The 20054-nt window shown below is 41.5% G+C and overlaps 3 protein-coding genes and 1 long non-coding RNA gene across 5 annotated transcripts; 1 reads left to right on the top strand and 3 right to left on the bottom strand.

Annotated features, from left to right (window-relative positions):
- Positions 1–283: 283 nt before the first annotated feature.
- On the top strand, positions 284–7002 carry slc49a3 (solute carrier family 49 member 3). 2 transcript variants are annotated; one of them, XM_019884048.1, is made up of 10 exons: positions 294–825; positions 2532–2690; positions 3142–3358; positions 3431–3507; positions 3591–3728; positions 3818–3934; positions 4843–4995; positions 5068–5225; positions 6087–6190; positions 6552–7002. In XM_019884048.1, the coding sequence occupies exons 1-10, from the start codon at positions 628–630 to the stop codon at positions 6713–6715; spliced, it is 1485 nt and encodes a 494-aa protein (XP_019739607.1). In that variant the 5' UTR covers positions 294–627; the 3' UTR covers positions 6716–7002. The 2 variants fall into 2 exon arrangements, with proteins under 2 accessions (XP_019739608.1, XP_019739607.1); XM_019884049.1 differs by lacking the exons at positions 6087–6190; positions 6552–7002 and adding an exon at positions 5428–6065 and having other exon boundaries at positions 284–825; positions 5068–5249.
- An 885-nt stretch (positions 7003–7887) lies between these two features.
- Positions 7888–16367, bottom strand: LOC109524282 (nuclear cap-binding protein subunit 1). Its single transcript, XM_019884041.1, has 17 exons — positions 16270–16367; positions 15975–16190; positions 14892–14989; positions 13946–14009; positions 13754–13864; positions 13295–13359; positions 13169–13231; positions 13013–13087; positions 12147–12250; positions 11936–12058; positions 11721–11823; positions 10166–10259; positions 9977–10080; positions 9778–9895; positions 9381–9524; positions 8321–8434; positions 7888–8227 (listed from the first exon to the last, which is right to left on the bottom strand). The coding sequence occupies exons 1-17, from the start codon at positions 16312–16314 to the stop codon at positions 8114–8116; spliced, it is 1755 nt and encodes a 584-aa protein (XP_019739600.1). The 5' UTR covers positions 16315–16367; the 3' UTR covers positions 7888–8113.
- A 401-nt stretch (positions 16368–16768) lies between these two features.
- Positions 16769–17633, bottom strand: LOC109524329 (uncharacterized). Its single transcript, XR_002169937.1, has 4 exons — positions 17524–17633; positions 17332–17442; positions 16874–16938; positions 16769–16810 (listed from the first exon to the last, which is right to left on the bottom strand). It is a non-coding gene; the product is annotated as an uncharacterized LOC109524329 (long non-coding RNA).
- An 830-nt stretch (positions 17634–18463) lies between these two features.
- On the bottom strand, positions 18464–19817 carry LOC109524218 (nuclear cap-binding protein subunit 1-like). Its single transcript, XM_019883897.1, has 3 exons — positions 19719–19817; positions 19424–19639; positions 18464–18565 (listed from the first exon to the last, which is right to left on the bottom strand). The coding sequence occupies exons 1-3, from the start codon at positions 19761–19763 to the stop codon at positions 18464–18466; spliced, it is 363 nt and encodes a 120-aa protein (XP_019739456.1). The 5' UTR covers positions 19764–19817.
- Positions 19818–20054: the final 237 nt, after the last annotated feature.

Below are 20054 nucleotides of genomic sequence, written 5' to 3'. Positions count from 1 at the left end.
AATAAATAACATCGTACTATACTCACCAGAGATGCTAATGTTGAAGCGTGTCTGAGTGTGTGTGCGTGTGTGTGTGTGCGTGTGCGTGCGCGCGTGCGTGTGTGTGTGTGTGTGTGCGTGCGCGCGCGCGTGTGTTCGTGTGTGTGTGTGTGTGTGTGTGTAATTTTAATTAATAAGCAAAGAATACATTGAGACTGTTAATTTCGACACATGAAAAAAAATGTATTTCATTAGCTAATACAAAGGTCATTTATTTAGGTACATGTTAAATATTGCAATATCTATATCGCAATAATCAACACCCATATCGCATTTTGTATGTTTTTTCCAATATCGTGTAGCCCTAATAAGAGTGCGAGAGTGTTTTTGTGCTTGCTGATCCCAGCCCAGTTGTACAACATCTTTTGTTAATAGAAGATCTCTGTTACAGTCAATCCATTGACAAGAACAAGTGATGTTTATTTGACGTCGCTTATCTTGTATGTCTTGTCTTTCTTGATTTGAAGTTGCTTGTTGTGTTGACAAAACAATCCTTTTAGTTGCGGACTTTGTCCTTCACCCGTGACGTGATTTTTTTTTCAACACTGGAAAAGAAAGAAAGCACGGTTGACCAACAATGAGACGCGTATGTTAGCTTCTTCGGCGGCCGGTCGGGTGTCAACGATGGAAAGCGGCGAGGACGACAAGCTGCTTGACTTTTCCTCGTCCTCGTCGCCGGCTTCTCCTCCGAACGACGAGTTGAAGAAGCTGCGTTGTTTCAAAGTGTACAAGAGGAGGTGGTTCGTCCTCTTCGTTCTGTGCCTGCTCAACTGCTCGAATGCCACGGTGAGCCAAACCAACCACTGCTCAGATTAGATAACGCTCTCCAAAACACACACCTTTGTTTGTAAAATGGCACACTTAATCAGGAAATGATTCCGATTACTTTTGTTACGATTGCGGTTCCGTACCCCACTTGTAAATCAAGCTTTGACGGAAATAAAGTTCTAGGATAGTTGCACACCTCTGCAAACTTGTAATACCAGTTGTATTCATTTATTATGTATAATACCATTAATTAATACAACTAATACCATTCCAACCGGGTGAATTACAAGTTAGCATTGTTATCCATTCATTATCTTGATACACATATGTATTCGTTTATATTAGTGTATTTTAACTTCCTCTTTTGTGGTCATGTGATCAACTGAATCATGAGCCAGCCAACAACCGGTTCCTGCATGTTCTGTTGTGGAGGTCAAATAGAGTAGTTGAAAAAGTTAAGAAAAGGCAAGTCAAATTCATTTAAATGGCCCTTAATCACAGAAAAGTCTCAAAGGGGCTCACATGCCTGCAGTTCACAAATATTAATGACATCGCCTCATCTTGACCTCCAGGAATCATGAGGTTTTCTCAAACATTGTTGGAGACTGTTGCAGTGACCTTGAATTTTGAAAAGAGAGACTTTACCACTGCCTGCACTGGGCATCGGACCCCATATCATGACTGTGGATATTTCATACGGGACCTCAAGCAGCTTGTGTGAGATTCCTCACCCGTCTTCCTCCAAACCCTTGGACCTTGGTTCTCGAATGAAAGACACACATTCATTGGATAAGAGGATCTTGGACCACTGGCCAACAGTTCAGTCCCCTCTTCTTCTTGGCCCCGTTGAGACACTTCACATTGGCTCAGGCTTAGAAGTGGCTTGACCCAAGGAACCCGACAGTTGTATCTCCCGGATGCGTCTGAATGTGGTGGTTTTTGAAGCTGTAACTCCCAGCCCATTCAGATACTTAATCTTCTCTGTTTGATAATCCACTGAAGCCCAGGGTCATCTTTTTTGCTGGTCCATCTTCTCTTGCCACATTTTACCCTTCCACTAGACCAGGCCTGCACTAGACTTTCCATTGATATGCTTGGACATGCACTCTGAACAGCCAGCCTCCTTAGCTATGAACATCCGGGGTTGACAATTTCGATGAAGGGTATCAGTGATGGTCATCTGGCCAGTTGACAAGTCAGCAGTCTTCCCCATACTGAACCGAACTGAGACAATCAAACCAAGCGGGAGCAATTGAATGATACCCGTGACACTCAATTTAAAACATTCATTCATGCCGTGCAAAATTTGGGCTGATTTCTCCACAGTATTCACATTTATCAAAGTCCTCTTTTTGTGGGTTTCATGAGCAAGAAACCCAAATGATGTAAGAATAAACAAATCATACTGGAAATTGTTTAAATGGTGGGCCCTGAATCTATAATCATGAACATTTAACCTTTTGCATAGAATTCTGGAATTTTTTTTTTCCATGATATTCACATTTTTGGGAAAGTGTCTGTGAGGGTATGTGTGTGTACACGACAAAAAAAAAAATCACTGAAAAAATCTTGAAAAAGGAACAAAATGGGTTTTGCATTTTGACATTTATGGCACAATTTTTTACGACTGTTAGATTTCAGAAGTTCCGCTAGCGAGCAATGCTGTGCTCAGTAAACTCTTTGTAATCTTCATTGGTCATCTTTGGAATGCATTAATTTCCCAGCTATGGCTGACCTTCGCACCAGTGGCGGACCAGTCTGCGCAGTACTTTTATGTTTCCTTGGCGAACATCAACTGGTTGTCAGTGGTCTACATGGTGGTGTCTATTCCGCTCAGCTTCGCCACTACCTGGATGCTGGACACTGTTGGGCTGCGCCTCACGGTATGAAACCGCCGTGAATATTTGTTGGATCCAATGCCACATGCTGTAATTTGATCCCGTTGTGATACGTCATGGTCAACCCGGGTTTATACGTAATGCACGTGCTTTTGTAAACATCAGCTCAAAGACCATACTTTCTTCGGTATCTATTCAAAGACATGTACAGTATGTGAGATAGTCTTTAATGTTTTCCCCAATATGTAGGTTAGGGTTAGCTAAAGACTGTTTTATAAAAACATGTCCAATAGGCTCCTTGAAGACTCCAAATTGTCTTTGATGTTTTGAAAATGGCACAAGTTAACCCCTTTAAATTAATGTAATCTTCAAGGAACCCAACAGACCTGTCAAAGACCATTTTGTCTAATGGTTCTTGGTTTGCAGCTAATGTGACATATGTATATTGTTGTAAGCATCCAAGACAGTTCGTCATCAGTATTTTGTTTGCACTCAGCTAATCCTGGGCTCATGGTTGAACATGTTCGGCGGCATCATGCGCATCATGGGCGGTCCGCCGGGTACGGCCCTCAAGATCAACTATGCGGTGGTGATGCTGGGACAGACGGTGGCAGCGTTGGCGCAGCCGCTCATCATCTTTACGCCCACCAAGATGGCGGCACTCTGGTTCCCGGACCACCAGCGGGCCACGGCCAACACACTGGCCTCCATGGGTAAGGTTTTGCTGTGCCTCATGGTCACCTTTTTTGACGGCATGTCTGACTCAACATTATTTGTCTCCACAGCCAACCCGCTGGGTATTCTGGTGGCCAACTTGGTATCGCCTGCCATGGTGCGCACATCAGATCAAATCCCCACCTTGGTGTGTTACTCACATACATACATATCAATAGAGACACACACACACAGACAGACATATTCATGGCTTTCCCTTGCAACCTCCAGCTTTTAACCTATGCCGTTCCCGCCTGCGTTGGCTGTTTCCTGACAACGGTGGGCATCCGCAGCAGTGCCCCGCCCACACCACCATCGGCCAGCGCTGAATTTTCCACCTCCGAACCCTTCGTGCAAGGCATTAAACTGGTAGGGAGGTGCCTCTACGTGCTTTTGTTCCCATCACTGACAATTGTGTGTGGTGCAAAACTAAATTTCAGATGGTTTGTGTCACGCAGTTGCTGAAGAACCGAGCATATCTGGTGCTGCTGCTGTGCTTCGCTTCTGGCGTGGGCGTGTTCACATGCTTCACCACGTTGCTGGACCAGATCTTGTGTGTGCAGGGCTACACTAATGTGAGTTTATCTGAAAAGTTTTAGTGGTTTGCTTTGACTTTGGACCGTTGTGCCCCAGAGATGAGAGTCAGAAAAAAAAGTAAAATAATAAGTCATAAATATCTAAAGTCATCAGTAAATCGCAAATCTTTCAAGTTTCAGGCATGTCCTAAGTTCCTGTGGCAAAAATGAAGTGAAACTTCAGAGCTCTTTCCATGATACTTAAGAGGTGGTCTCTGCACAGTTAAGTCTATCTTAAATTTTTGCCAAGAAAGTCCCCCAATTGGCGTCTTAGGCTTCTTAATATGCAGTCGTCACTGTGGCGACGCTGGACGCAGTTTGCCTTTACACACATTCTGAAAGTGTGTTCTGGTTTCAGAGGGTATCGCTACGGCTTGTCTTGGCTAGGACACCAAAGGGTGGAGTTTCCTCTGCATTTTATGGTCACTTCCGGTCGCTGTTTTTAATTTGAGGAACAAGGAACAGAGCGACAGCAATGGAGCCCGAGCCAGCTTGAACAAAGGGACATAGATGACATCAACAGCTCATCAACAAGCTCCGTGCTTGCTGATGAGCTGTTGATGCCCCTCCCTCAGGTGGATGCGTGTGGCCACTGCCCGTTGGCTAACAAAAACGTGTATTTCTGTTAACGTCTGACACTTTTGACACATAACCTAGGGTACGTATTTTGGTTTAACAAAGACAGTTTCGTCATAGTAATGAACCTAATGTACGTGGTTTAAAAAAAAAAAACAAAAACTTTCATCCCAAACTAACCTAGCACATGAACCGTATGGGATTTTGTAAGTATTGAAGACAATCTTCTGTACTATTCAAACAAAGTAAATGAGTCTTCCTCAAATCTAAGTCTCAAGTTATATCGGAAACTTCATTTTGACGGGAGTCAAGTCATGGGACTCTCTATGCAGGACTTTGCAGGCCTGTGCGCCGCTCTCTTTATTGTGTTTGGCATCGTGGGCGCCGCCTTACTGGGGCTCTACGTGGACAAGACGAAACGGTTCACAGAGGCCATCAAGATTAACATGGGCATCTCTGCCTTGGCGGGCATCGCTTTCTCTGTGGTGAGTACATCACGCCCATCTTCCAACTTCATGTGGCAGCTTCACATGATCTGAACACCAAAACCTCCTCAGGTGTGTCTGATGCAGCAGCAGAGCATCGCCGTGGCGACGGTGTGCTCGCTCTTTGGCTTCTTCGGCTTCTCCATTTACCCGGCGGTCATGGAGCTGTCCGTGGAGTGCTCCTACCCGGTGGGAGAGGCCACTTCGGCAGGACTCATCTTCATATCAGGGTACCAAATCAAGTCCCAGTGAGGGTTCTGTTCCAAACGTTATAAATCCTCTAAAAACGGTCCAAACCAACAGGTTGGCCTCGTGTAAAATATTTACATTCTTGCCCGGCTAAGCCTGTGCCGAAAATTTGGAGAATTTGAGTACAGAAAAGGCCTCAAAGAGGCTCAATGAGTCCCCGACTAATGTGGACTTCCAACCAAACTTCCGGTTTATTCAGGGGAGGTTAGGTGAGCATTTATTCTGGAGTCTGGGACCCTAAATATGCACAAATATAATGTGTCAATTTGGGGGAAGATAAAGCCCTCACAAAGGCGATTCTGTTGCCAGTGAAGTAATAGCAAACACTGGTCAAAAAGTTTTTACTATTTGTTTTTAATCAGAGGAATTTTTTGCACCGATTCCGATTCTGCTCTCGTTTTTTTCTCGAGCATGTAAGGTTTTCATCATCATCATAATAGTATTAGTAATTGAAATTATTTGTGAATTTAAGGTTGGGTTCAGCAACAGGTAGATTTTTTTTGGTCTGAAATGTCATAGCTATGAATTATGTGTGGTAAAATTCGTGTTGCACAAGCTTTTATGGGTCAAACTTCAAAATGAAAATATCTCAAAAACCTGATCAGCATTTAAAATATTAATAATAAATAATTTAAAATATACATCTAAATAAATATATCTGAGACATAAAATTGGCTCTTGAATATGTAATATTCCTGTAATAAATCACCTGTAAGTCACTTGTGGATTTTTGATAGCCCACCCACAGGTTGCCGGTATAAAAGAAATACAACATTTTTGGGTCCTCTTATATTCATTCATTCACTGCCTGAGGGTGCTTCACTTTCTCTTCATCTTTGTAGACAAATCCTGTCCATCGTCTACATCGTCCTCCTGCAGTCTTTGGCCACGCCTGTTGCCGAGTCACCACGCTCAACCTGTGGGCTCGCCCCTCAGAGCTGGAAGGGTAACGCATCAAATTGTGTGTGCGTGTGTGTGTGTGTGTGTGTGTGTGTGTGTGTGTCAAAAAACCTACGCAGGCAAGGGGAGACCAGTCGACCACAAGAAAATTTTCTAAATACTTTTAAGTAAGGAAAGTTACATAACTCAGCGTGATTCAGATTTGTTCTTGGTTTTGCTGTTCGGTGCTTTCTACCGTCTTTATCGATTTGTTGCTTTACTGTTGTATATGTTAGTTGTTCTATGTACAGCACTTTGTGGGCAGCGATGGCTGTTTGAAGGTGCTCTGTAAATACAGTTGAGTAATTAAAAAAAATAATAATAAATTGAAGGTTTTTTTTTTTTTTTTGTCTTGCTTCATCCATCAGTGCCCATGATGGTGCTCGCAGTGCTGACGACCTTCTTCACCTGCGTCTTCATCATTGTCTTCCGCACCCGGTACAGGCGCTTGGAGGCTGAAGAGGACGCGGCCTACGGGCATAAACGAGACAACCGATCCACCGATCCCACCCCTGCGTGTGTGGACACGTGATCCATAACATAATTTTTTATTTATTTTTTTAAGTACCGGTAGCTTTTAGCAACAACTTGCTGTTTCATGTTCACTTATTGATAACATGACATGCACATTCATACAGTTCAAAGCCAGCTTGGTGGAAACGAGGATCACTGACTATTGAAACGACCAAGACGAGTGAAATCTGGAATTTGCACTTTAAAGAAAGGTTTTGTCTTCGTTCTATGGAAATTATATTTTTAAATACATTATTGAAAGCTGATCCTGTTTGAAATCAGGTATTCAAAATATATTAAATTTGACCAATTTTGTAATGTTCATGGAAAAGGTTTGAAATTGAGAAAATGTTAAATAAAAATATTGGAATATAAATTTGTGTCTGTGCGCGTGTTATTAATATATTTTTTGTTACTGCACACTGCTCCATTAGCATTCTAGCAGTCCCACGTTCCCCAAAAAAATTTTTTAAATAAAATTTCAAAAAGCAGGTCACCTTCAACCTACGGTGGCGCGTGACCTGCATCAAGTTGTTAGCGGTCAGCAGTCTGCAATTGCAGCTTGATCAGAGGTGTTGTGCTACATCATTTATTGTTATTCTCATTCAGAGTTTGTTTCATGTGCAGTTCACTGAGTGCACGGTCAAAGAATGGGAATCTGGAGTGCATTTTAAAATGGTTCAAGTGAGCTACGATCGCAAACATACTGCAAAAGTGTGTCCCATGCCTCCGCGTCAGGTCCCCCATTAAGGTAGGCAGTGATTTGCTTTTAACAAACTCACAAACCTTTGTGTCAACTTTATTTTTCTGTTTTGGTCATCTTAGGGCCAGTTATGAGTATTGCTCATCAGGGCATGCACGTTTAAGCGCGTGCGTATGCGCGCATGTGCGGTAACGGTTCGATAGCAGGAGTATTTGCAAGTTTTTTTAGATGATGATTTTGAATGAAGTCAAGCATAATTTTTACATGAAGTTATATATAAAAAAAGCATTGCAATGAAACAATAATAATTATAATGGCCACAATAATACAAATTACACCCCCTCCCCGCTACATTTAGTACACTGCAATTTTGGTTCGTATGCAAAATGAACAAATGAAGAGTGCTTCCTCTAATACTGTTATAGACGTGAGTTGAATTTGAAAACAGATTTACTTGACGCACTTCATCAAGAAAGCCGACACACCTGGTTTAAAGAACTGGAGTTTTAATTCCTATTCAATACCACATAAAACAAATATAAAACAAATGTTGGAAGGTTCTCTCTGGACTTTGAGTCCATCAAGGACCAGTTTAAAAAGAAAAAAAAAACAGTATTGCAAATATTGTGTATTGTTGTTTTTTTTTTGTTGTTTTTTTTTTTAATGGCTGAGGAGATTCTTGATGCAAGAGCCGTAAAGTTGTGCAGAGGCTTTTCAGAGCTGAAGGGCGCAAAATTGCTGATAGACGGCTAGGATGTGGTGGTCCAGCTCAGCTGTGAACAGCAGATTTTCCAACGTGCCCATGTACTGCTGGATGGTCACGTGGTGCTGACGAGGAACGGCGGTGATTGTGTGAGTACTTCATTTGGTGCGCCAGAGTGCCTGTGTATTTATGCGCATGCTTACGTGTGAGTGTCTTACCATGAGAAAGATCTGCTGTAGTCTCTCTACGCAGTTCTTGTACCACGGCGTGCTGACGTTGACGCTGCCCGTCTCACAGCGCACCAGATGCTCAGTCAACAGCATGATGAAGCGCTGCCGGGCCACATGCCACAAATTACGGTTAAATTAACATTCTTTACCCAGACGATCGCATAGACTTCTGTTGATGGCCTCAAAAGGAGGAATTTGAAGTGAGCGCACAGTACCAAAGAAACGCACGATATTCGAGAAAAATGTCACTTATCCGTGAGACTTTATCGCAGGACTTTCTGGATGGCACAACAAATGAGATTAAAAATCCGATGATGACCAATGGACAAAGAAAAATGTTCGCGTGATGTAGCCTAACATAAAAAGCCTACATTCGGGGAAAAGCCAGTTCAAGCATCATTTCGCACAAAATGTCATTTCAACTTTGATGATATCACAGAAGCGTAGCACAAAAAAGTGACAAGGATTGAAGAACAGGAAAGTGAACTTGCCGCAATTAAAAATAATAAATTATGATTTTTTTTCCAAAAGATCACATCGACGTTTTGATGGCACCACAGAAAGATTAAAATATGTAATGATGACCATTGAACAGGGAAAATGAACTTAGGGTGATGTAGCATTGCAAACAAAACTTGGAAATTCGGCAAAACTTAGAATTCAAACATCATCATGCACAAAGACTTCATTCAGTAGACTTTTTAATGGAACCTCACAGAATGGGCGAAAATGTGATGATGACCATATGAAAGAAAATGTTTGCTATGTTATGTCAAAACGGAAAATTAAAACGCTGCCAAAGAGAGAATTCGTCCCAAGACCCACAAGCACCACATTAGACATGAAAAATGTGCTCCCTATTGTGTCTCATCATGTCCCATTTCTAAGGATGGGCAATTGATCAATGTAATTGAGAAATCGTTTTTCTGGGGACTACTGATATTCACCCTCCCAAAAAGATTAAAACAAAAAACGGATGTTTTGTTCCCTTTGATGTACCCTATCATGTCCCCAAAAATATCTCAGGTGTCAAAAGAAAGATTCTCACCTGGAAGATGACGAGGAAGAGGTTCTTTTGCTCGCTCTGAGCCGACTCCACCTTCTCCTGCAGCCTATCGATCTGCTCCTCCAGCTGACCCTCCTCATCCTCGCTGTTCTTTTCCATGTCTTCTTCGTCGCCGCTGTCCCTCGGCTGTCCAACGCAAACAGACAAACGTACTATGACGATATTTTTTCGATATACTGTGCAGCCCTACTAGAGATTGTAGGTTATATTGAAATAGCTAATCGAGAGATTCACTTTCATTGGAGATGTACTGTTGTGGTACACATACGCTTTATCTTGTCAATAGAGAATGTCCATTGCCTATCCATAATGGCGCAGTTTTATCTTTCACGCAAACAGGAAAACTCACGGCAGATTTCCTGCATAAAAGAAGACATACCCTCTTATTTTGCTGCTTCTCCAGCTTGTCCTTGGCCTCCTCCAGCTCCTTCTGGATTTTTTGGACGTGTTTGTTCATCTTCCGGATGGTCGAGTGCAGAATCTCCCAAATGTAAAGTCTAAGTCAGGTGAAAGCGGGGGAAGAAAACTTGTAGACCTTCTGAAATGTGGAACTGGATCAGGAAGTAGACCAGGTGTACCTGGTGAACTCGTGAGCCATGTCCTGAGAGAAAAGCCAGTTGGCCACAGCAGCGCAGTCCACAATCTGCGTCCGGATCATTTTGTCCACCAGCACGGCGATCATCTAAAAGGATTCAAAAGTCCCAGAACATCACCCGACACCCACCGCGAGAAGAGGGACTCATGGGGGTGTGGAGGGGCTGTTCTACCTGTGGGTGGTTCTTCCACGCCTGGTAGACCACCTTGAGAATGTGCAGTTTGCCCTCGTCGCTCTCTGTCAGGTTCTTCAGGATCTCGTGAAACCTGCAGGGAAGATCAGCCAATCATTTCACAAAATGATCCATAAAATTGACTTACGGATTATTTGATTTTGATCAAATGCACTCCGAGTGCGCCTTTACATGTGGCCAAGACTCTCCTAACGTCATCGAACGGAGCAGGCGGAAGTTCACTCTTGCCCTTACAAATCTAGTCGGTTGAGCAATGTTGTGATCATTTTATTGTTTGTGAAGTATGGATATCGTTAGATCCCTAAAGAACTCCAAATATGTGGGTGATAACTGTATCCAAACAAAGGGGCCTTAGGATAGGAGTCTGATTTGTCCATGAGCACACTTGTAACTCAAAACACTTGTATCGCTAATTGTCTTTCCGAATTGAAAAAAACAAAACAAACAAACAAAAAAGGTGTGTTTTTTTTTAATAAGTTAGAGGTTAAAGTGGACTTTCCTGGGAAAAAAAATGTATGTGTGTGTTTTTTTAACGGACTTACCAGGTTTGTCGACCTTTCTAATGTAATTGGACAAAAAAAATCTCCATTCATGTCCTTTTCCTCAAGCCATGACCACTTGAACGCGTTCCTAACACTCGCGTCTATTGCACGTATGTCAGCTTGCCTGTCTACCTGTTTGAACATTGCGCTGGGGCCGTACCTGGCCGATCACACATGAATTAGTTTACACAAAACACTATTCAAATACTCAACATTCAATGATTAATCTGCCTTTTTTGTGCACACGTGCACCCTTTGTGGCTTCCGTTCTCGTCGAAATTTAGAAATCTCCAAGACATGGCAAGGCCATGAGAATGCGAGGGGAGGGGTGTTACTGTTACTAGTGTTAGTGCCTCAACATGGCTACGCTCGTGAAAGCAAAACAACGAACTCAAACTCGTGTTCGTTCAACGTTGTCAACTAATATCCTGATTAATTTTAGGCAATTTTCCCTCAATTTTCTGGAGGAAATTTCATGAAAATTTGAAAATCCGTAATTCCGGGAAAATCCGGAGGACTTTCATCTCGAATAAGTAAAAATAGCACATAGAAAAAAGCCCAGTGCCGATGGCGGCACCTTGTTTATCTGCTAGATTAGACTTGGCTTGGCGTGTGAGGCTCTTCAAGTGACAGTAACCAGAACGATGCTGGTATATTTCATCTGTCTCAATGTCTGTTGATTTTAGACTGAGGAATGTGACATTTTCTCCCAATATCAGTCTGGTGTTTATCATGCACCCTAAATTGGGCCTTGCTGAGTTCTAATTGAAACTGTCAGATGTATTCCTTTTCAGAATGTTTATTTTATTTTTACATACATTGCACAATGGGAGCCGTTCCTAATATTTTGACTCTCTCAGTCAAAGTTGCTCAGTGAGGTAACCAAAATATTACAAAAAGCTGTCAGGGAGTATATTGTAAAATTAACACCCGAACTATTGATCAAGCTTTACTTAAAGTGTTGCGGTTTTAAGGTTCTGAGGTGAACTTACTTGCCGAGAGCACTGAATGAGTGGCTGAAGGATTTGGCTGCCAGGTGAAGAAGCGTCTGCAAGAAAACGTCCACTTTCAGCGGGTTGAAGCTCTCACCTTCGTCTGCCAGGAGGGGAAGAAGCACAAATTTCACATGACATTCAAGTTTGTATAAAAGCAGCCGACATAAATCCTGACAAAGATGTTGAATAACTGATTAAAACAAACAAACAACCGTCGTCGTCGTCCTGGTTGGGGTTGGGCACATCTTTGAGGATGGTGAGAATCTCCTCGTTGGACGCTCGGTTCTTGATGGCGTTGCAGACGGTCACTGACATGGCGTAACCCGGCAACAACGCTGAGGCAAGAGAAAATGCCATCATTGAATGAACGTGACATTTTTCAAATCCCTTCAGCAGTTGAGAGACGACAACACAATGGCTTACAAGCGCTTTCGTCAGCATATTTGTAGATGAAGACAGGCTCGGCCGGAATGAGGGCGGCGAAAGTGGGTGGAACAATTTCCACTATCCTTTGGTGGTAGGACAGCCTGCATAACACATATACGTTCACAGTTACAAGAACACGTACTATATACAGTACAGTGTTTACATCATCTTTACTAATTAGGGCTGGACGATTATCGGGAAAAAAAAGAATAACAATTACTTTGAGATTAAAATCACGATTAAGAAAATTATGATTAATTGATTTCAAAATGTTGTGTTTACTCAACTACTCAAAACTATCATCATAGCCTCATGCACATTTATCCCTGCACGCTGACCTGTTTATTGTTGAACACTATTCTTTTTGTCAAGTACAAAATGACATTGTTTTGTACATATAAAATGCAGGCCTCTTTCATTCTCAACCACAAACCATATCATTTTAACATATTTATTTAACCTCCAACAAAGCGTATGAGGGAAAAGTGGTTAAGATTGCATGACTGTCCGTGTTTTGATGTTAGTGTTAGGTTAAGATTGCACGACTGTCCGTGTTTTGATGTTAGTGTTGTGTTTATTATTCTACTTTATGTTAACTGTTTTGTTAAGGGCTTTGTTACAGCTGCAGCTGTTGTGAAAGCGATTTTTAAATCAGGATGTATTGCATTGTATTATGTTATTTTCACCAAATTGTGGGACTTTCTGAGCTAACTTGGGACCTCGGAGATCGTATGTCGTGTGATGTGGAAATGTGTGTTGGTAGGTCAAAAAAAAAAGTTCTTGGATCTAGTAAAATCATAGTCATTGTTTTCAATGACTATTATTTTCATAGACCGATTTAATTATGAAAAACAATTCCATACCTCATGCACTTCTCCAGAACCTCTTTGACAAATTTGGGTTTGGGTTTCTCAAGATCCAATGTCAAACAGTCAGCCCTGTACGACAACAAGAACAAAGGGTCAATCAAGCCTGCTGAGACTAAATACCCAGAATCTTAGTTTATAAGCTTCACTCACCAGTCATCCCAGCTCCATCGAAACTGGAAGTTGCTCAAATGGTGGGAGAACCAGTTGATGAGTCTGGAACCAGGAAGTGAGCCAGTGTGAGACAGGGAAAATGGGTGTGGAAGAGACTTTTATTACCTGTCGATGCAGGTGGTGTTCATGGTGTCCAGTCGCATGTAGAGCATCTCTGTGGCTTGGGCTAACTGAGGTGCTCCGTTAAAGAAATATTCAACATCCATCCAGCATTTTGTGATGCGGCATCCCCGTTCCAAATTTTTCAAACTCGTTTTGCTGAATTCCCTTGAGATTGTTCGTTCAAATGCAAATCTTGCAAATGGACAAAAAGTGCCAATTTAAACCAAACTGGAACACTTGTTTATCATGGGTCTTTAACTTTTTGGGGTGTCCAATCAAGACAGACAACAAAAGCAACATTTTAATTTGAGAGTCGAAATAAAGATTATAGCAATGTTGTCCATTTTCTGTAGAAAACAATAATCTGCTTTAAAAAAAAGATCTCACTCACATATGAGAATTGCTGAAAAGTAATGGGTGAAAACTGAAGACGTTACATTTCTCTAATCTAGATTGGGATACAACTTGTGGCAGCGAGCCTGGCTGCAGTTTGCAAAGTTCGATCAGCAGTGACGTGTACATTACATCAATGTGAGGGGGAGAGGGCAGCTGAAAAAGTTCTCCAAAAATCACCTGGGAGGGGAGGGAGGAGAATTTAGTCAAAAATATGTTTTAGGTTTGATTTCATTTTGCATATAAAAGAAATAGACGCACCTCCACAATGTGATAGTTGAGGGGGATCTTATTTTTGCCAGGGTAGCTGAGTAACTGGGCGGCGCTGCAAAGTAAACAAGGAAAGGTTATATATGTGTACCGTGATGCCTTGGCTTATGAGTATAATTTGTTTCGTGACCAACATTGTAACTCCAAATACTTGCACCTCACATCATCTTTTCGCATTGAAATAAAAGGACATGCCATTCATAAGTTCCAACCCCACCAACAAAACCTTTAATAAAGTGTTTTGAAATAAGCAAACTAGCACTCTACAGTATTGTACTTTAAAAATCCTTAAGTAAAACATAATTAAATAGCACATAAAGAATTAAATAGTTTGTGAGTCATGATTTCATGTTTTAATGCCCATTGACGTGCTCTTGCTTGTGTGCGCACCTTGGCCACCAGATAATAAAAACATACACCCTACACGAAGAGGAGGATCACAACTGAGCGCCTTAGTAAGCTGCAGTATTACTCTCTCTCTTTTTTTTTTGCAGAGGAGAGAGAATATATGCCTGTGTGCATTGCTATATAGTCCAATTACATATAATGCTATCGATTGTGTTGAAATGTCTGTTGCTTAAAGGTTTACGGATTGTTTTTCATTGCGCGATTGCATTAGCAGCGGACAACCAAAAGCTAGGTGGTTTGGTTATATATGCAAAGGGTAATTCTCTTTGCTTTATATGTTTACCTTCAACTGGGAAGGCAGTTAACAGTTATATGCATCCTTTTTTGAGGTTATGTTGCATGCCACTATTAAGCATACGTAACTCAAATATTGCTCGCAACACAATAAATAAACAAACCGGCACCACAAACGCCTGGCATCTCAGAAAACTCATAAGTCGGTTCATTTGTAAGCCAAGTTACCACACATATATCATACAGATTTCAACAAGCATGAGTATGTATAGAAGCCCTATTTCTTGAAGTTTACCAAGTTCTGCGCTCTCTCCAATGAGTCTTCATGATGCAGTGCAGGTTCTCTTCGATGACAAACCTCTCCACAGAATGACTGCCGGGCATAACCGGACCCTGATTGCATCATACAGCAATCACACAAGATAATACATGAAAACAAACAAATAAAGCATTAGTGTTTGACAATGAATACAGGCGTGTAGTGCTATAAATTGTGGGGAAAATGCATAATGGGCCGTAATTCCCCCCCAACCCCTCATGCGCTACAGTGTAAAAGACAAGTACAGTCTGAAACATTTTATAAAAAGCTATTTTTCTTGTCAGCTTGTGACACCATTAGTGGTTTTTCTGGATTAAATGTCTTCTTAAGGATAACTAAATATTTTGGATGTTATTAAAGAAATATTATGAATAAATATTAAAAGGCAGAGGTGGGCTAAGTATGTCTCACTCTGCCCACTGAGCATTTTCATTGTCGAAAGTCTTTGATTATTTAGCTAAGCCACTGCGCTCACTGAAAATTGGTGAATCAAAATTAATTATATTCTGTATTCGTGTATCTGATTAACTTTGGTGAATTAAGTTATTGTAAATAATTTTCAAAGTAAACAACTGTCTACGTACACGCACACACGCACGCACGCACACACAAAACATCCAGCCAGGGAGCGGTTCATTGGCGCTGCCTGTCGCAGAGCGCGCATCTCTGGCGGCCGTGAATTTGCAGAGGGCCGCTGCTGGAACCAAGGACCGTTACATTGCAGTGGCAGCTAGGAGCCCACAACCACTGGAACCATGGACCATTGTAACTAAGATTAACCCATTAAAAAAATTCTATTCAAAATAATAAAATTCCTCCTCAAATAAAGTAAATTAACAAAATTGCCAAAACAAAAAAGAGAAAAAAAGTTATTTGGAGCCTTGATATTTTATTCTCTCAGAGCGCAGCAGTCATGTGCTAAAATGGCTTACCTCAGGTGCGTCAGTGTAGTCGAACATGCGGAAGATGTGCTGCTGAAGGCTGTAAATTTCCCCAGTGTGGGACAAATAAAGGATATCTAATCTAATCTAATCTAAGTCATGTGCTAAAATGGCTTACCTCAGGTGCGTCAGTGTAGTCGAACATGCGGAAGATGACGCGGGGCATGGGGTACTCGGCATCGGGCATGTGTCCGGGCGGCGTGAAGGGGGGCAAGTTGTGCTGCAGAGCCTCACACAGCACGCTGTCAAAAGCGATGTACGGACGTAGGATATGACGTTCTTGCCAGCGATCCTTCTTTAGTTTCTGGATCTGTGCCCAAAGGCAGTCCAAGTACTGCCGGGACACAGTCAGGGTTAGTGGCAAGAAAACTTTTTTCTGTGTATATGCGTTGACATAAGTTCAAATTTCTAACCTCCTCTTGAGGGTGGGGCTTCTCAGCAGTCCACACCTGAAGCATGGGGAGATGAGTCTTCGATCGCCTCCTGAAAAAAACAAGTAGAAGAAGCAGTCAGTCACTGTATCGTAAAAACAGGGACTGTAAACTGCTTAACACACAAGAAGAGGTTAGTAAAACATTGGGGACTGACGAAAAATACATTACCACTTCAAGAACAGTCAGTCCCACTTATTTAAGAGAAAAAGGCTTACCTTACGAGAAAAGATTTTAGACAATAAAGTCAGAGATTTTTCCATCATTTTGAAAAAAAAAGTATACATATATATTTTTTTACATTTTATGAGAAAAGTACAAAGTAGTAAACTTGTTGGAATAAAACTCATAAAATGTCCCCGAACACAAAGTGCAGATGTCCAAATACTGAGTGCGCATGGCTCCTTGTGTGTGCCAGACTTTACAAGAACAAAGCAAAAAATATTCATGTGACCAAAACTTTTCTATGCTCAAAATGACTAACTGGAAGTTGCTCAAATGGTGGGAGAACCAGTTGATGAGTCTGGAACCAGGAAGTGAGCCAGAGTGAGACAGGGAAAATGGGTGTGGAAGAGACTTTTATTACCTGTCGATGCAGGTGGTGTTCATGGTGTCCAGTCGCATGTAGAGCATCTCTGTGGCTTGGGCTAACTGAGGTGCTCCGTTAAAGAAATATTCAACATCTATCCAGCATTTTGTGATGCGGCATCCCCGTTCCAAATTTTTCAAACTCGTTTTGCTGAATTCCCTTGAGATTGTTCGTTCAAATGCAAATCTTGCAAATGGACAAAAAGTGCCAATTTAAACCAAACTGGAACACTTGTTTATCATGGGTCTTTAACTTTTTGGGGTGTCCAATCAAGACAGACAACAAAAGCAACATTTTAATTTGAGAGTCGAAATAAAGATTATAGCAATGTTGTCCATTTTCTGTAGAATGCAATAATCTGCTTTAAAAAAAAATCTCACTCACATATGAGAATTGTTGAAAAGTAATGGGTGAAAACTGAAGACGTTACATTTCTCTAATCTAGATTGGGATACAACTTGTGGCAGCGAGCCTGGCTGCAGTTTGCAAAGTTCGATCAGCAGTGACGTGTACATTACATCAATGTGAGGGGGAGAGGGCAGCTGAAAAAGTTCTCCAAAAATCACCTGGGAGGGGAGGGAGGAGAATTTAGTCAAAAATATGTTTTAGGTTTGATTTCATTTTGCATATAAAAGAAATAGACGCACCTCCACAATGTGATAGTTGAGCGGGATCTTATTTTTGCCAGGGTAGCTGAGTAACTGGGCGGCGCTGCAATGTAAACAAGTAAAGGTTATATCTGTGTACCGTGATGCCTTGGCTTATGAGTATAATTTGTTTCGTGACCAACATTGTAACTCCAAATACTTGCACCTCACATCATCTTTTCGCATTGAAATAAAAGGACATGCCATTCATAAGTTCCAACCCCACCAACAAAACCTTTAATAAAGTGTTTTGAAATAAGCAAACTAGCACTCTACAGTATTGTACTTTAAAAATCCTTAAGTAAAACATAATTAAATAGCACATAAAGAATTAAATAGTTTGTGAGTCATGATTTCATGTTTTAATGCCCATTGACGTGCTCTTGCTTGTGTGCGCACCTTGGCCACCAGATAATAAAAACATACACCCTACACGAAGAGGAGGATCACAACTGAGCGCCTTAGTAAGCTGCAGTATTACTCTCTCTCTTTTTTTTTTGCAGAGGAGAGAGAATATATGCCTGTGTGCATTGCTATATAGTCCAATTACATATAATGCTATCGATTGTGTTGAAATGTCTGTTGCTTAAAGGTTTACGGATTGTTTTTCATTGCGCGATTGCATTAGCAGCGGACAATCAAAAGCTAGGTGGTTTGGTTATATATGCAAAGGGCAATTCTCTTTGCTTTATGTTTACCTTCAACTGGGAAGGCAGTTAACAGTTATATGCATCCTTTTTTGAGGTTGCGTAGCATGCCACGATTAAGCATACATAACTCAAATATTGCTCGCAACACAATAAATAAACAAACCGGCACCACAAACGCCTGGCATCTCAGAAAACTCATAAGTCGGTTCATTTGTAAGCCAAGTTACCACACATATATCATACAGATTTCAACAAGCATGAGTATGTATAGAAGCCCTATTTCTTGAAGTTTACCACGTGCTGCGCTCTCGCCAATGAGTCTTCATGATGCAGTGCAGGTTCTTTTCGAGGACAAACCTCTCCACAGAATGACTGCCGGGCATAACCGGACCCTGATTGCATCATACAGCAATCACACAAGATAATACATGAAAACAAACAAATAAAGCATTAGTGTTTGACAATGAATACAGGCGTGTAGTGCTATAAATTGTGGGGAAAATGCATAATGGGCCGTAATTCCCCCCCAACCCCTCATGCGCTACAGTGTAAAAGACAAGTACAGTCTGAAACATTTTATAAAAAGCTATTTTTCTTGTCAGCTTGTGACACCATTAGTGGTTTTTCTGGATTAAATGTCTTCTTAAGGATAACTAAATATTTTGGATGTTATTAAAGAAATATTATGAATAAATATTAAAAGGCAGAGGTGGGCTAAGTATGTCTCACTCTGCCCACTGAGCATTTTCATTGTCGAAAGTCTTTGATTATTTAGCTAAGCCACTGCGCTCACTGAAAATTGGTGAATCAAAATTAATTATATTCTGTATTCGTGTATCTGATTAACTTTGGTGAATTAAGTTATTGTAAATAATTTTCAAAGTAAACAACTGTCTACGTACACGCACACACGCACGCACGCACACACAAAACATCCAGCCAGGGAGCGGTTCATTGGCGCTGCCTGTCGCAGAGCGCGCATCTCTGGCGGCCGTGAATTTGCAGAGGGCCGCTGCTGGAACCAAGGACCGTTACATTGCAGTGGCAGCTAGGAGCCCACAACCACTGGAACCATGGACCATTGTAACTAAGATTAACCCATTAAAAAAATTCTATTCAAAATAATAAAATTCCTCCTCAAAGTAAATTAACAAAATTGTTTCCCAAAACAAAAAAGAGAAAAAAAGTTATTTGGAGCCTTGATATTTTATTCTCTCAGAGCGCAGCAGTCATGTGCTAAAATGGCTTACCTCAGGTGCGTCAGTGTAGTCGAACATGCGGAAGATGACGCGGGGCATGGGGTACTCGGCATCGGGCATGTGTCCGGGCGGCGTGAAGGGGGGCAAGTTGTGCTGCAGAGCCTCACACAGCACGCTGTCAAAAGCGATGTACGGACGTAGGATATGACGTTCTTGCCAGCGATCCTTCTTTAGTTTCTGGATCTGTGCCCAAAGGCAGTCCAAGTACTGCCGGGACACAGTCGGGGTTAGTGGCAAGAAAACTTTTTTCTGTGTATGTGCGTTGACATAAGTTCAAATTTCTAACCTCCTCTTGAGGGTGGGGCTTCTCAGCAGTCCACACCTGAAGCATGGGGAGATGAGTCTTCGATCGCCTCCTGAAAAAAACAAGTAGAAGAAGCAGTCAGTCACTGTATCGTAAAAACAGGGACTGTAAACTGCTTAACACACAAGAAGAGGTTAGTAAAACATTGGGGACTGACGAAAAATACATTACCACTTCAAGAACAGTCAGTCCCACTTATTTAAGAGAAAAAGGCTTACCTTACGAGAAAAGATTTTAGACAATAAAGTCAGAGATTTTTCCATCATTTTGAAAAAAAAAGTATACATATATATTTTTTTATATTTTATGAGAAAAGTA

This window comes from Hippocampus comes, unplaced genomic scaffold, assembly GCF_001891065.2.
Source record: "Hippocampus comes isolate QL1 unplaced genomic scaffold, H_comes_QL1_v1.1 scaffold156, whole genome shotgun sequence".
Lineage (NCBI taxonomy): Eukaryota > Metazoa > Chordata > Actinopteri > Syngnathiformes > Syngnathidae > Hippocampus > Hippocampus comes.
The sequence above is the reverse complement of the archived record's forward strand: the minus strand, read 5'-3'. Positions and strand labels throughout refer to the sequence as shown.